This window comes from Carcharhinus amblyrhynchos, chromosome 21 (assembly GCF_965287045.1).
Source record: "Carcharhinus amblyrhynchos chromosome 21, sCarAmb.v2.hapA, whole genome shotgun sequence".
NCBI lineage: Eukaryota > Metazoa > Chordata > Chondrichthyes > Carcharhiniformes > Carcharhinidae > Carcharhinus > Carcharhinus amblyrhynchos.
Window position 1 is genome coordinate 24,361,922 of NC_137344.1, and position 16,716 is coordinate 24,378,637.

At 39.6% G+C, this 16,716-nt stretch overlaps 1 protein-coding gene across 1 annotated transcript in view; it reads right to left on the minus strand.

Moving 5' to 3' along the window:
- Positions 1 to 5,147: 5,147 nt before the first annotated feature.
- The window catches only part of dus1l (dihydrouridine synthase 1-like (S. cerevisiae)), a 60,994-nt gene continuing 49,425 nt past the window's right edge, over positions 5,148 to 16,716 (minus strand). The window contains exons 12-14 of the mRNA XM_080208848.1: positions 16,476 to 16,513; positions 8,246 to 8,321; positions 5,148 to 7,389 (exon numbers count right to left, since the gene is read on the minus strand). Coding sequence (XP_080064974.1) covers positions 7,280 to 7,389; positions 8,246 to 8,321; positions 16,476 to 16,513 — 224 coding nt within the window. The 3' untranslated portion in view covers positions 5,148 to 7,279. The remainder of the gene's footprint in view (positions 7,390 to 8,245; positions 8,322 to 16,475; positions 16,514 to 16,716) is intronic.

Genomic DNA, 16,716 nt, shown 5'->3' on the forward strand with positions numbered 1-16,716 from the left:
CCTATAGTACATTGACCATTAACTGGCACAATCCTGAGCTGAACCCTTCCCAACGAGCAGTATAAATTAAAAACTCTGCTGTCAATTTTCAGGAAAATGTTTTCCCAAACTGAAGGTAATTGTGGAACTTCTGCAGGGAATATGATCATCCACAATGTCTTACTCTCTGAAATCAACTAATTAACACATCCCAATGGTTTCTTCTCTCAAAATTTGTCATTTCCCTTCTTGAAGGACTGTGACATAACCATATTTAGGCATATTTACCCATACCCTCTACGAGCTCCATTGTCATCTCCAACATCAAGTGTGATGGATGAGCTTTGGCACCATGGTGGAAAAATCTTCAACTGGCTCTGCTGCTTCCCCCATTTGCCCAGCCCAACATCTCCCATCCAAAGGCTACCCTCTGCCCTAACCCTGAGTCTCTATAGATTCCCTCATGTCTCCTTTTACTTCCTGTTTATGCTCATAATGAAGAGACCCAATCCTTGCTCCCTTTACCTCATTTCATTGATCTGCTGACCACACAACTTTTCTGGTTCTTATGCCAGCTAATATTTTAAATGGTTTCCTTTCCTCAGGGAGTCATCCTCTCTTTCAAAATTAGTCATCGCCAAAAAAAAGCTGCCCATCACCCCCTGGAAATGACCACATTTCCATTCTCCCTTTCCCCTCCAATGTTCTTGTGTTTGTCACCCAAATCTATGACCAATCTTATCCATAATCTCTGCAATCAAATTTCCAACCTCAACACAGTGCCAAAATACAACCTGCCACTGTCACAGATGAAAATATCTGCAATTTTGATCTTGGAACATGATCCATCCTTGAACTATCCAGTCATTTACATAACTCTTCTATTGTCCTGGGGTGGCACAGTGGTTAGCACTGCTGCCTCAGTGCCAGGGACCTGGATTCAATTCCAGCTTTGGGCGACTGTGTGTGGAGTTTGCACATTCTCCCTGTGTCTGTGTGGGTTTTCTCTGGGTGCTCCAGTTTTCTCTCACAGTCCAAAGATGTGCCAGTTAGGCTGATTGGCCATGCTCAATTGCCTCTTAATGTTAAAGTTTATTTATTAGTCACAAGTAGGCTTACATTCACACTGCAATGAAGTTACTGTGAAAATCCCCTAGTCACAACATTCTGGCGCCGGTTCAGGTACACTGAGAGGGAATTTAGTATGGCCAATGCACCTAATTTACACATCTTTGGACTGTGGGAGAAAACCGAAGCACTTGGAGGAAACCCATGCAGTCACAGAGAACATGCAAACTCCACAAAGACAGTGAGCCAAGCTGGGAATTGAACCCAGGTTCCTGGCGCTGTGAGGCAGTAGTGCTAACCGCTGTGCCATCCAATTGTATTCAGTGACCCTAGAAACAATTCAATCCTTGTCCCATATAAATGCTGTCTTGAGTGTCATGAGGTCAGCTTCTACATGTACACTCATGACATTCAATTGTACCACATTACCACTTCTGTTGGCCCATTCATTACTTCAGTGTTGTCAGGCTTCTTGCCAGAAAAATCAGTCTTTGATGAACCGCAACCTCCTACTGAACGCTGAGACTGAAGCCACCTTTTGCCAGTAGCACAAATTCCATTACTTTGCCGCTGATTCCATGCCCTACAACTCAGCTAGACAACCTAATCATTTTGTCTGACTGTAAGCTGAATTTCTGAACGCATATCCTCTCAATCACATAACTCTCAGCTCCTTCCATTTTCACTGCTTGAATCATCATCCGTGTCTTTTGGCACCTCCACTCTTCATTATTTCAAAGTTCTCCTGGCTCCATCCAACCTTCACCACAATAAACTTTAGTTCATCTGGGACTCTTCTGCTTGTATGCTACCTCCATTCTCACTAGCCGACATTGAAACATCAGAGGACTGAAAGCCAAACTTATAATTCCCCAGGCAAATGTCTGCTTACTTTGTGATCTAGCGGAAAGATAAGAGGCACTATTATTCATATTTAATAATTTGTTAGAACAAGGTGCATTTTCACAGGATTGGCAAACAGTTTACATCATAGCTATATTTAAGAAGGGAGCTAGAACATGTCCAGAGAACTATACACCTGCTGGGTTAACATGGGGAGTGGGAAAAATAATAGAACCTTTACTAAAAGAAAAATAGGAAATATCTGAAAACCAAAAACATAAGTCAACATGGATGACAAAATTGACAGTTATTGTTCGACTAACTTCAACAACGCATTTGAAGAAGTAACAGTGAGATTAGATAAGGATAGTGAAGATGATCATAGACTCCCTACAGTGTAGAAAAGGCCATTTGGTCCATCAAATCTATACTGATTTGCTGAGTATCTTATCCAGTCCCTCTCCCTGCCCTATCCCTGTAATCCCACACACTTATCATGGCTCATCTATTCTAAGCTACACATCTTGGGACGCTGAGGGGTAATTTAACATGTCCAATCCACTTAACCTGCACATTTTTGGTGTGTGGGAGGAAACTGGACCATCCAGAGGATACCCACACTGACATGGGGAGAATGTGCAAACTCCACACAGTCTCCAAGGCCAGAATTGAACCTGAGTGCCTGGATCTCTAAGACAGCTGTGGTAATCACTGTACTGCTAGATGATATCTGGATTTCCAAAAGGCCTTCAGTTGGGGAACACATAATAGACAAGTGAAGCAGATTTGAACACGCAGAACCCAGGATAACTAGCAAAATGGATTGCTAGCTGGCGGCAAGACAGAAAGCAGAGTAGGGCTAGGATAACTCGTTGTGGAAGAATATGAGAATTGGGATCCCATGGGGATCAGAGCTGGGACTGCTGTTCCTTATAATTTTTTTATCATAGTAACCCTACAGTGCAGAAGGAAGCTATTCAGCCCGAGCCTGTACCAACAATTCAACCTAGACCTTAATCCCGTAATGCCACATATTTACCCAGCTAATCCCAGGACATTAAGGGGCAATTTAGCATGGGCAATGCACCTAACCCGCAGATCTTTGGACCGCGGGAGGAAACCGGAGCACACCGGAGCACCTGGAAGAAACCCACACAGACACGGGGAGAATGTGCAAACTCCACATTAACAGGGGCCCAAGCTGAGAATAAAACCCAGGTCCTGGAGCTGTGAGGCCACAGTGCTAACCACTGTGCCGCCCCTTAAACCATTTAGTAATGGTTTAAATGTGAAATTGGAAACACAGGCTGGGGTTTCCCAGCCTTCCCACCGATGGGATCTTCTGGTCCTGACAAAGGCAGCGGACATTTGAATGGCTCACTGCATCTGTCAAAGGAGAACCCACCAAGTGAGGCTGGAAAATCCTGGCCCCCATTTCTAAAATTATGGATTACATCAAGTTTTGAGGGGGGGTGCGGTGGGGGCACGCAGGGGGTCCTAGACAACAAGTAGCATTACAGCATATTACAAGATATTAATCTCACAGAATGGATATATAATCAAAAAATTGATTTCAACATTAACAAGTAGTAAGCATTACATTCTAGCAAGAAAATTAAGGAGCTTGTATATTATTCGGAAAATAAGAATCTGAATGGGGTAGAGGAGTAAAGTGATCTGCAAATACAGCTCAGGTCAGCCACTGGGTTCAAGCCTCCCTCCAGGGATTCAGCAGAAAAATCTAGGCTGTCTCCAAAGCAATACTGACAGAGTTGCTGCTGATGGGAGATTAAACCCAGGCCCCTGCTGCCCTCTTGGGTTGATGCAAAAGATCCAAGACATTGTTTCAAGGAATAGTGGAGCTTTCCCTGGCTTTCTGGCCAATATTTATCCCTCAACCAAATTATGAAAACAGATTATTTGTTTATTGTCACAGTGCTGTTTGCTGTGTAAAAATTCACTACCACATTTCTTCCATTACAACAATAGCTAAATTTTAGAAATATTTCAGTAGCTGCAAAGTACTGTGGGGCATCCTGTGGTTTTGAAAATAATTATATAAGTTAAAAAGATCAAGTTTTTTTTTACATATAAAAAAAAATCATAGAAAGTCATGAAACAGGTCAATACGACTTTCATAAAAGCACAGCAAGCAATGGGATTTATTTTTTATTCATTCGTTGGACATGGGCATTGCTGGCTGGGCTAGCATTTATTACCCATCTCTAGTTGTCCTTGGAGGGCAGTTGAGAGTCAACCACATTGCTATGGGTCTGGGGTCAAATGTAGGCCAGACCAGGTAAGGACGGCCAGTTTCCTTCCGTAAAGGATATTTGTGAACCAGATGGGTTTTTCCGACAATCAACGATGGTTGCATGATCATCAATAGATTCTTAATTCCAGATTTTTAAAAATTGAATTCAAATTCCATCACCTGCCGTTGTGGGATTCGAACCCAGGTCCCCCTAAATTTTCTGGATTAATAGTCTAACAAAAATACCACAACGTCATCACCTCCCCTTATTTCTACAGGGAAGTAATTGACAAATAGAGAAATTATGCTAAGCTTGTTTACTTATGCCACACTTGCCTAGTACTCTCCAGTTCTGATCGCCATATTGATAAAAACAATACAGGCACTGGAGATGACGCAAAGATGATTTATAAGGATGATACCATAACTGTGCTTTTATACCAATTAGGAAATCACAAACAGACTGGATGCATTTTCTCATGAAAAAGGAAGGCAGAGGGAAACAGATTTTGTAAATTATGAAATATTTTGAAAGAGCTGACACTCGAAAGAGCAAAGTGAGAGGCTATCAATATAAGATAGTCACCACAAACTCAAATTGGGAAGTCAGAAGAAATTCTTTATTTGAAAATGCCAAGAATATCAAACTGGTTATTACAGGGACTAGTTGAGGTGAATAGGATAATGTATTTATGGGGACACTGGTTAAGCATATAAGGAATAGAAGGTTATGATGAACGTAAGGAGATTGGGAGGTGGATTGAGTGGAAGATAAACACAGGAATGCCCTGTTTCTGTACTGTACATTCTCTGCACTTCACCCTTGTATTTAAATCTCTGATGGTGCCATGACTCCATAGAACTGCAACCTCCTCCAGTCCTACTCACCCCACAAGCTGTTTGACAAAAGGAGTTACGCAAATAAGCTCCTTATCAAACAGGTAAAATTTTCATCAAGATTAAGCAATAAAAATTCAAGTGAAAGGATAATTATACACAAAATTGAAGCTTTATTTAAATATTTCCAAGGAAAATATTAAGTCACCAAAATTATAAATTTGCCACTGAACAATTGCTACTCTGACAAAATGTTTCCTTAAGCCTTGCACAGCAAATATTGTTTAAAATCTGGTTTTAGAAATGCCATAATTCAGCACACCAGTTTTAACTTTCCTTATGTCAGCTGTCATCAAATGCCTATGTTATAAAACTTTTATTAAAACCCGTCAACCTTCCTCAAAGTCCTAGTGCTCAATGTATTTCTCTAGTCTCAAAGGGCAAGAAATAGTTAAGACCTAATACATAATTTAAAGGGGGAGGGTGGGGTCAAGTGGTCAACAGCAGCAATGCAAAATGGATTGGCAGCAAATTGCTGGTTTGGTTCATATATCTCTTGATTTTCTTTTCCAATTTGCTATCAGCCTGTTTTGCATGGTGAGCGTTGACCAATTTCACCCTCAAAGAATTTAAGAGAATGTTGTTTGTAGATCGAACATTAGTGCATTTTTACATGGCTAGTTATTATATTAACGGCAAAGAACAAACCACCGCAAGCCCTTGTGAATTATGGCTGGTGATTAGAGTACCTATAGTAGAGTACCAATGCAATGAAACTACATGATTGCTTTATCTTTTTCTAACAATGATGCTGCACCTTAAAACTTCAGAGACAACTGGATAAAAATGAGCTCAGCTAACAAGAACTTTTCACCTGCATGCATTAAATATCAGTTAAACAGAAGTCATTTTCAGCACATGGAACCTTTGCCTCAATTTGATCCTATAACCAGCCGTACAATTCACTCGTGAATCAAATATCATGTAATGAAAATAAAAATTAGAATATAGCAAAGAGAAATTCTTAAAAGGCAAACTGATATGTCAAATTCTTCAGGATCTGTATACACACTTAGCTGTCACCTGTGAAACACATTTAAGCTTTTCTTTAAAATGATTGTATGTGCTTTACAGATTACTCCAATTACTGTAACAGTAAATGCAGTCAGAACAATTTAATGCTGTGTACTTAGTTTTAGAGGTCACTTGCATTTCTTTGCTCTTCAAAGCAACCACAAATTTCAAGGGAAAGAATTTAGTCTTTTAAGATCACCTGTAAAATTTTGTAGACAGTTGGCAAAGTACAAAACCATCCCAGTCTCACTCTTTCCACATGCAAAGGTGAAGGAAAGCAGCAGAGCATACTTAAATGTACTCTTTCATGGAATAATTTTTGATCAGGCTACTAGTAGCATTTTCCTTGGGTCAGTAGGTTTTTCATACATAAGCTCATGTACTCAGTGCAGTAGAGATTAGCACAATTTCCAAAAGCAGTATCGGCACAATAGAGGCTTAGTATTGATGAATCCCATTGGAAGATTGCAGCAGCTAGTCCAAAATTAGATATTATAATATTTTACTTTCTTTTAAATGCTGATGGGTCTGTTTTGCTTTACAATGTGTGGGGGTTTTTTTTGCAGAGATACATGCTAAAAACCCTTCTCGGTTGCTCCAAATGTCCACAAAAGTCTAAAGATAATCAAGTGACATCTATTAGGCACTGAGACCTTGGGGAAATTTATAATTTCTATCAGATAAGAGTCATTTCTAATTGTAATTACTGTTTCCCTTTTATATCTCTTTTGTACTCCTGTTCTCCAAATACTAAGCAGGCTTTGTACTTCCTGTACTCATATAAAGAGGAAATTTAAAATTGTCATGGGGAATGTATCTCTGTTGGTGATTTCAACAGTCATGGATAAAAGTTGCCTTCTGTTACAACAGTAGCCAAGAATTAAAATCAACAGTGGCAACCAGGATGCCAAAGTTAGCTGATTGGGCAGGGAAATACTGGGCTGTAATCCTAACTAGCAAAATGTTGCTAACTGACAGAAATACTCCTTAGCAAAATTCAAAAGTAAGTAACACTTGATTAAAGAAATGATAATCTTGAGCTCTGTGCATAAATACATATATTTGAGTGAGTGTGTATGTATGTGTGCGCGTGTGTATGTATGTGTGCGTGTGTGTATGTATGTGTGCGCGTGTGTATGTATGTGTGCGCGTGTGTATGTATGTGTGAGAGTGTATGTGTGAACAACCAGATCCCTTTACAATTCACTAGGTAGGATGATTTCTTCAAGGATCCAAATGTTCATGAATTCCGTCTCCATTCTCCAGTATTCCTTCTTCCATTAATTTCCACTTCAATCTCTTCTCATGTTTGGTTTTGAAGAGTAATCCATGTCCTACCAATAACAAAGATACCAATTCGTAAAAGACTATCCCATCAACTTTAGTCATAATATAATCAATTCCTCAGCTGTGCATAATTCTGGGTCCATTGTTCAAACAGAGAATTCAGTCACAACGTAGTCAACAACTTACATTTATATCATGTCATTAAAATGGTAAAACATCGCAAGTCTCTGTACAATGGCGTAATCAGACAGAAAGGGATGAAAAGAAGGGCAACTCAGATGTTTGATTAAGGAAGTGGATTTTAAGGGGGGGGTGGGAAAAAAAGGAAATGAAAGGGCTGTGCTTCATGCTACAGAAAAATACAAATGCAAATATTTGATATGGCGAAGCAGGCACAAGCAGCAGCAAAGACTTTATATGCTGCTGCTTAGGCTATAAATCTCCAGGAAACTTGGAGCTCATGTTCCACCTTAACATCAAGGACCAAACTGCATCATTAGAACCTCAATTTGCATGGACAAAAGATCAACTGCTGCTGAGGAGTAGGCAGCTTTCAAAAGAGCATCAAATGGAGGGTCGTTGTTACTGGAATGGTAAATCCACTGACTTCAATTTGATAACCTTACTGTCCTGTTAATGCAGTTTCAGTGAATTGAAACTGTGTAAAATTTATAGCTGTCAACCAACCACGTCCCAAAAAGCTGAAAGGACATAATGAATGGATCCTGGCTAGACTTGTCTTGGGTAAACATACACAGAGACTCTGTTGCTCGACTCGAAATATTAACTCTACCTTCCCCTCTCTACAGATGCTGTCTGTTCTGCTGAGTGTTTCCAGCATTTTTCATTTTTATCTCATACAACAGGGTCCAATTTTACACACAGCCCTCAGCTTTTACAGACCTGCACAGTCAGCCAGTTCTTTGAAGGCTTTCTTCTTGCAGCACCCCCGACATAGGTTGAAGATGCATTTAGTGCCCTGTAGAACATATCAGAAAGGAAGAAAGGATACGGGCAGTAAGATTCAAAAAACATATGCAAAGCAAATGCAATGCATAGGTATTATTTGCTGCGATACAAATATTCAACGATCTAGGTAAGAAATTAGTGCTAAGGATGACTGGTTTACGAATCAATGTTCAGCACTACATGACTCCTCAGATACTGAAGTAGTCCATGTTCAAATCTGGACAATATCCAGATTTGGGATGGCAAGTGGCAAATAACATTCATGCCAGGCAATGACCATCACAAATAAGAGACAATCTAACCACCGTCCCATCACATTTAATGGTGTTATCATCATTGGATCCCCCACTGTCAACATCCTTGGGGTTACCACTGACAAGAAACTTAACTGGACTCGCCATATAAATACAGTGGCTATAAGTGCAGGTCAGAGGCTAGGAATACTGAGGCGAGTGACTATTTGACTCCCCCAAGCCCGTCCACCACCTACAAGGCACAAGATAGGACTGGGTTGGCACACACTGCACTTTGCTGGATGGGTGCAACAACATTTAAGAAGCTTGACACCATCCAGGACAGAGCAGCACACTTGATTGGCACCACATCCACAAACTCCCTCCGCCACTGATGCTCAGTAGCAGCAGTATGTACTATCTACAAGATACACTGCAGAAATTCATCAAAGATCCCGAGACAGCACCTTATAAACCCACAACCACTTCCATTTGAAGGACAAGGACAGGTACATGGGAACAACGCCACCTGCAAGTTCCCCTCCAAGCCACTCACCATCCTGACTTGAAAATATATTGGCGTTACTTCCCAGTCAGTGCGTCAAGATCCTGGAATTGCCTCCCTAGCAGCATTGTGGGTTAACCCACAGCATGTGAGCTGCTGCGTTTCAAGGGAACCCACCACCACCACATTCTCAAGAGCTACTAGGGATGAGCAATAAATGCTGGCAGGCCAGCAGTGCCCATGGCCTACGAATGAATAAAAAAATTTGATTTCTAAATTTATTAAACACAAAGATCTACACATACAACACTGGCTGTGTGTTTGATGTCTCAGCTTGGAAACGCAATAGCACTGTAAATATAAAACTCTAAATACATTTTTGCACAATAATCTTATCGTTAAGCTCTTTCCCCAACATGCCAAATTTGGAACTTAAGTGGGATGTCTGACAACAAGTTTTTGGTAATAAAATGTAATTTTGAAAAATATGTAATCTGAAATCACATGGCTGGAAATGTAAACTTTGATCTGTGACAATTAAATGCAACGAGTACATCTGAGCAGAAGAGATATAGAGTTTAAGGGCTTAATAGGAAAGAATCCTCTAAATCCCCACCTAAGGGATTTGGCTCAGAGGTTTTATATAGATCATCGTCTTTGAAGGGCATTCAACTCTTATCACATATAGCATTATGACCATTCTGGCATTAAATTCATTAAAGTAAATAGCATAAAAGTATAAAAACTGAGGCCAATTAGAAGTTCATTTTCCTTCTAAATTTTCCGTCGCCTCACCCTCCAAATGTAATCAGGAATAAGATCAGGACGTAGAGCCAGAATAGTGTAACTATAATAAAAGGTAAAGGATGATCATTGCCAGAGTACATAATAGGGGTGGTGCTTATAATAAGCTTTGCATGACTTCACTGTTTGTTTGATATCACTGAACCGCTACATTAACAGAAGATGTACCAGGACAGAAAGAGAATCTCCAGACATTCTTTGGCGTTCTTGATGATTTATTTACCCTGCCAAAACACATTAGTTCAGGGGACTGTACATGAAGAATTGACATGTATAATGTGTAATCGCCTCTGCTGACTTCATTGTAATCATAAATATGAATACAGAAGTTGATTTTCGTTCAGTGCAATAAAACGTGTTTTGAGACTTTTTGGACAAAAGTCTACTCATGGAGGTGAAATATCAGAGTGGAAATGGAACATTCTTCCACTTTCCAGCAGTAATACTTTATTTGTCACAAGTAAGGCTTACATTAACACTGCAATGAAGTTACTGTGAAATACAGTCAGCTAAGAGCATACAGTAGAGGGAAAACAAAATTAATATGGTAGTCAAGAGATTTGGTCTTTACCTGTTTAATTCAATACATTCTCAGTATATACAGCATGGCAACTCTTTTGCTCTGATCGCCCTTGCTTACTTTAGATTAATACTAACAATGAGCTTAAAACCTGGATCTGGCACAGCATGTATTTCCCACCTTTAGGGAATGCTGGCAGGATTTGCTACATGTTGTTGCTTTTGGCTGCAGTCAGTAACTAGCCGGTAATGGAAAGATATTGGACTTTAAATGCTATTTTACTTATTTGTGCTGTAACAATGTAGTGTTAATCTTCCAATAATAAAAGAACTGAAGAAACAAAAAGATTTGATTGTTGAGAGTCAGTTGCTTCCTTTTAATTCTGCTTCAGAGCATCAAACTACTTCTGGTATGTGTGACTTGGAGAAGCAAAGAAATGTGCGTGATTGAATAAGAATTTAAGAATTAGGAACTAGAATCAGTCAGTCCAACTTGATCACAATGAGTCCATTTGGAAGAACCCAAAACAAGCTGCTATTTAAGGTAGTGTCAATCAAAATTGGTGAAAGAAAGTAACTTACAAGTGAAACTCAATTGAAACCTCAAAAGAAATTCCTCTCTAGACACCAAAACAAAGAGAGAATATTTCAAAAGTACATTTTTGTTTGTGGAATTAGAGTTCTCTAAATTGGGATTATGAACTTTTCTGAAATGAATGAGTCAGACAATGGGAAAAACTGAACCAGGAATGTAATAGCTTTCCAATGAGAAGTTAATGTTTCATTTCAGCTAAATGTTATTTCTCCAGAAATTATTCCTCTTCAACCAAAACATGCAACAAATAGAAATTCAGCCCACATCAGACTTCAATTCCATTTGCTTTTCCTCAAAAAGCTTTGCGTTTCATGAACAGAAACTGTTCAGTAATGTTCAGAAGTATTCTCAAAAATAGTCAGTTTGCAAACTACTATAGTCTGAGTTTTCATTTGCTCTGAAACTCAGTCTGCATGATTATTGTGCTAACTGCTGCCTCAAGAGAAATGTTCTTGTAAAACAAATTGTAACGTATGCACATGCAAGCTCCACCTATGGATAGATACCTGTATTACCATTTCTATATTGATGCTAGCAGGCTACCTCGATTTGGGGAGACATCACAATTCAACCCATTTATTCTTAAACTTTGTTCACTGATGAATTTTATGCTGATCGATAGAAAACAGAAACCAAGCCTTAAATTGAATTTAGACAAAGTCTGGCTAGATAAAGATTTAAACACTGCATAACGTTCTTGTGCAGCAGCGTAAAGCAAGTGCTGACACTAGCTTAATGGTCACCAACACAATATTTATTGCCAATGAAGGTTTCTTCATTCTTAAACACCCAAAAGTCAAGAGGCCAACACATGCACAGCCTGGGCTAAAGCTTTTAGGTTGCTGTGTGGCCATGCAGCTTAGAGTGAACATTGTCTGGGAACAGTTCCTATTATATATTAAGTTTGCTATTCTTTTACCTCCAGGATGATATCTGATCGATTGACATTCTGCTGTCTGTAAACTACCTAAATTAGTTTACAAAGCTCATCCCAACTTCTGGCAGCCATGCGTCCACAGCACAAAAATGCTGTAACTGGAAATCTCAGACACAAACCACAGAATGCTCAACGAAATAAGAAACATCAAAGAGGGTACTTTTTAAGCTGGCTTAAGGGGGCTTCAAACTCAATGCCACCAGCCATAACGGACCCATGAATTCCTGATGTTAACACAAGGTGCCCAGTGAGAATGTTCTATTTTCAAGTGTCAATATCACTCAATTAGAGGAGAGCAACATGTCCCCAAATATTTTTTAAAGAAGATTCAGAAAAATGATTCAATTTACCAAGCAACTCTGTATGAAAACAAACCCACATCCATCATTCTAATTAATATTCTTTTTCAGCTGAATACTTGGTCCAACAATTATCAATGGGAAACTCTTCATTTATGATGGATTGACACTTTCCCATTATCTAAGCCCTGTGAATTTAGGTGTAGTTTGGCTTAAGAACCTGTTAATGTCCAGAAAAATGCTGCTGGAGCTTTAATGGCTAACTGCAGGCAATTAGCACAAATCACTGACAAGCTTCCTGATGTTTGTCCAGCTAAGAACAGTCTATTTGTTGTGGTGCTGCATTGCAGGGTTACCTGAAACAGAGTGCAAAGAATCCTATTTCCTTCACAGCTTCCTTTGCTGGCTATTTAACCAGCAGCAGTGACCTGGTCGATTTTGGTTCTGCTTGACTAAGTGCGTAATCATGAAGTCAATTCAAGAGTTCTCCATTTCTCTTCCCGAAAATGAAACAGCCTTCATTGAAATATACTGCAGTTAATTTTTACTTGTTCCCGTCAGACAGGCAACAGATGACAGCAATCAGCTGCCCATTTTACATTCCTGATGCACTTTGCCAACCAACCTGTCTGTCTGTAATTTTGTTTCAGTATTTTTAAAATGTCACATCATCCATTTTCAGTACAGGTTTACTAAGTCTTTGAAATTAGTTTGTCCTTCACATTCAAACAAATCATTGTCCAGATGGATGAAGACAGAGGAGAACAGAGACAAAGACTGAAGGGGAAAAAAATTCTATGTGGAGGATGAACAGATCAAAGGTTGGTCATTAAAATTCTACCCTATTTGTTCACCTTCAATGCAGAGATCAATTTTATCAAAACACTACAATAACAGAGGTAAAGAACTCTAGGATTTCTGTGGCCCAAACTGGCCTTAAAATTAAGTCAAAATGCTTGTCATCTTAAGCTGTCACATCAAGACAATAAGCCTTTGTTAAGACATGCAAATGCAACATGTAGCTGCCTCGCAGGTAGAGTTAATGGAGACCTTGTCATTACGTTTCTATGGAATAGACAACACAAGCTGCCCTCACAATGCTACCATTAGACAACTTCCTGTGTTCAGTTTAAGATTTCAGATTACGATGCTATTTGGGTTCATTATTGTTCATTTTGCTCTGATCACCCTCCATTTCGACGCAAGTAACAGTATGTATGAAGATGATAATACTAAGGAGAGGTAATTTTAAGGGGTCTGTACTGCTAGCAGAGAAATGCACCTGCCAGCAACAATAATCAGGAATCTTAGTGCATGCTGCCCAAACCTTTCAACCATTAGAAAATTAGGACTGAAAATTACAGCAATGCACACCTGAATTTTCTAGGTGCACAGTCAGCTCATGAGACTTATCTGCAGCATTGCCTCATAAGACACAAGTTCATCAGTGCCAAGATTTAATGCTAATATAAATGCCAATATGCAGTTTATATTCAACTGCATAAAACTCAGCAAAAAATGAAATACAAGGTAGATGAACATTGTTCTCTATATCAACCTCCAGAGATGTAAATAAATATTGAACTGACTTGAACCCTTTTTGCATTGTGCTCAGAAAGCTAATGTATAAGCCTCTTTCTTCAACCTTTTTCTGCCAAGTTTTAAGAGAAGCTGATTAGAAGCTTGCTACCTTAAGTTTAGATTATAACAGCAATTTAATAAATTTATTTACATGGGGCCGGTGGTTAGCAGTGCTGCCTCACAGTGCCAGGGACCCAGATTCAATTCTGGCCTTGAGTTAACTGCGTAGAGTCTGCACGTTCTCCCTGTGTCTGCGTGCGTTTCCTCCGGATGCTCTGGTTTCCTCCCATGGTAAAAAGTCTGACAACACCAGGTTTTAGTCCAACCTATTTATTTGATAATATACTCACTAGCTTTCGGGGTTACCCCCTTCGTCAGGTGAATGGAGAGTTCTGGCCTCAGACAGAGCATATAAAGCACAGACAGTTTAGAGATTACTGATTAAAATGCGAATCCTTACACCTAACCTGCTGTTCAAGACCTGAAGTGGCTGATAATGTGAGTGGAAGGAGCACTGATCACAGTTTAAAGAGATGTGTATTGTCTCCAGACAGTACAGTAAGTATCAGGTAGACATGTCTACCTGATACGTTGCAAGAAAGGATGTCCCGAAGCATGGTACATTGGGGAGACCATGCAGACGCTACGACAACGGATGAATGAACATCGCTCGACAGTCACCAGGCAAGACTGTTCCCTTCCTGTTGGCGAACACTTCAGTGGTCACGGGCATTCAGCCTCTGACCTTCGGGTAAGCATTCTCCAAGGCGGCCTTCACGACACACGACAGCGCAGAGTCGCTGAGCAGAGACTGATAGCCAAGTTCCGCACACATGAGGACGGTCTCAACAGGGATCTTGGGTTCATGTCGCACTATCTGTAACCCCCCGTGACTTGCCTGGGTTTGCAAAACCTCACTTACTGTACTGTCTGGAGACAATACACATCTCTTTAAACTGTGATCAGTGCTCCTTCCACTCACATTATCAGCCACTTCAGGTCTTGAACAGCAGGTTAGGTGTAAGGATTCGCATTTTAATCAGTAATCTCTAAACTGTCTGTGCTTTATATGCTCTGTCTGAGGCCAGAACTCTCCATTCACCTGACGAAGGGGGTAACCCCGAAAGCTAGTGAGTATATTATCAAATAAATAGGTTGGACTAAAACCTGGTGTTGTCAGACTTTTTACTGTGTTTACGCCAGTCCAACGCCAGCATACCCACATCATTCCTCCCATGGTCCAAAGATGTGCTAGTTAGGTTGCTTGGTCATGCTCAATTGTCCCTTAGTGTCAGGGGGATTAGCAGGATAAACGGATGAGGTTACAGGAATAGGGCCTGGTGGGATTGTCATCAGCACAGGCTCAATGGGCTGAAAGGCTTCCTTCTGCACTGCAGAGGTTTTATGATTTCAAGAATACTGAATGGAACACGTGTCAGTTCATAGAACTCAAAGCTGGAGGTTGGAGGAGACGTATTCAACACAAAGAGAGTGGTAGGTTTGTGCTAAGCAAAAAGAAAAAGCAACAGCATTGAAAACTGGTGCCCAATGTTGCTAAAAACATGGCAGATAATCACTAGAGCCATATTTGACCCACAGCTTAAAAATAAATATCCCTGTACTAATGAAGGAGTCAAACCACATTTAGAATCTGCTTTTAACTAACTGGGTGGATTCTATAACTTAAGATGAAATTATAATCTTCTATTTACCCATATGTATTGTAAAATATTAATATTTGGTTTATGTAATAGCATTGAAAATATATTCCTGCCCCTTTTCTCATGTTGTTTCCTGAGGGCACTGACTCCTGGTCGACTGCTCCTTTGATGTCAGCTTTTTTTTGTATCACTCCCAACTATCCATTATTTTGGTCTTTGTGCACCTTCTCCTCCACATAGGTACATTTTCAAGCAGGAGTCACTGCATTAGGGTTAGGGTTAGTGGAAAGAGAAAGGAACTCTGATCAATGTTGTCCTTCCTAATCCGGATTCTGAGGTTAACTCTAGCTTTTCAAACCTCACATTGACTGCGATCAGCTGAGCTGACACAGACAGTCGATGAAACTTGGGAGTTTCCTGGCCTGTACAACTCGATTTCTTGTCAGATAAATTAACACTCACCAGAGACAATTGCCTGAAGTATTGTTATCAAAATGAAACAATTACTGAATTCATATCAAGGTTTTTTATTAAGAATATCCTGTACATGTTTGACTAATCATGAGATCACATAATTCTAAAGTGCCACTGGATTTTTAAAATGGCAACAGGCAAAAATTGCTCAATGGCAGAATCACTGGGACATTTAGAACAATCCATATGAATTGCAAGGTTAAATTTAATTCAATAATTTTAGGGAATCCCCAGCAAACAAAGGAAGTGTTTGGAAATTGGATTTTTGTCACTTGTTCCGAAGGCATTCTTTCAATAGATAAGAAAAGTCAATTGTTTTCACATCCTTAACTTTTTACTCCAGTTTGAAGCAAGCAGATGTTTCCATACAATGAATGGGTCACGACAGCTCTGGGGCAATAAAAGGTATCGCAACTTGTTGCTTTGTTGACTTCACATAGAATGGTTTTATAAGGATATAAATGGATTTATATGGATTTATTTTAGGATTATTGCCTACAGTGTGCTTGTATTCTGACTGTGAATTTGCATAGCACATAAACAAACACATATTTACCTTTGGGTTTCCACACTGTTCACATTTCACATATTTAGCTGAAAATAAAAAAAAACTTTTAAAAAATGGTTTCATCATACTCGTGTAATTTCACAAAAAGTCTGAAAACAATAATATTAAATTGCAAATGTACAAGTCGGCCCGAGGTTTAAGAATTTGCTGATTCTTCCAATTTTCACAACACTCCATTGCCGAACAAAGTTTAAAAGGGTCAGGCTGAACTATGCAAAGCAACAATTAA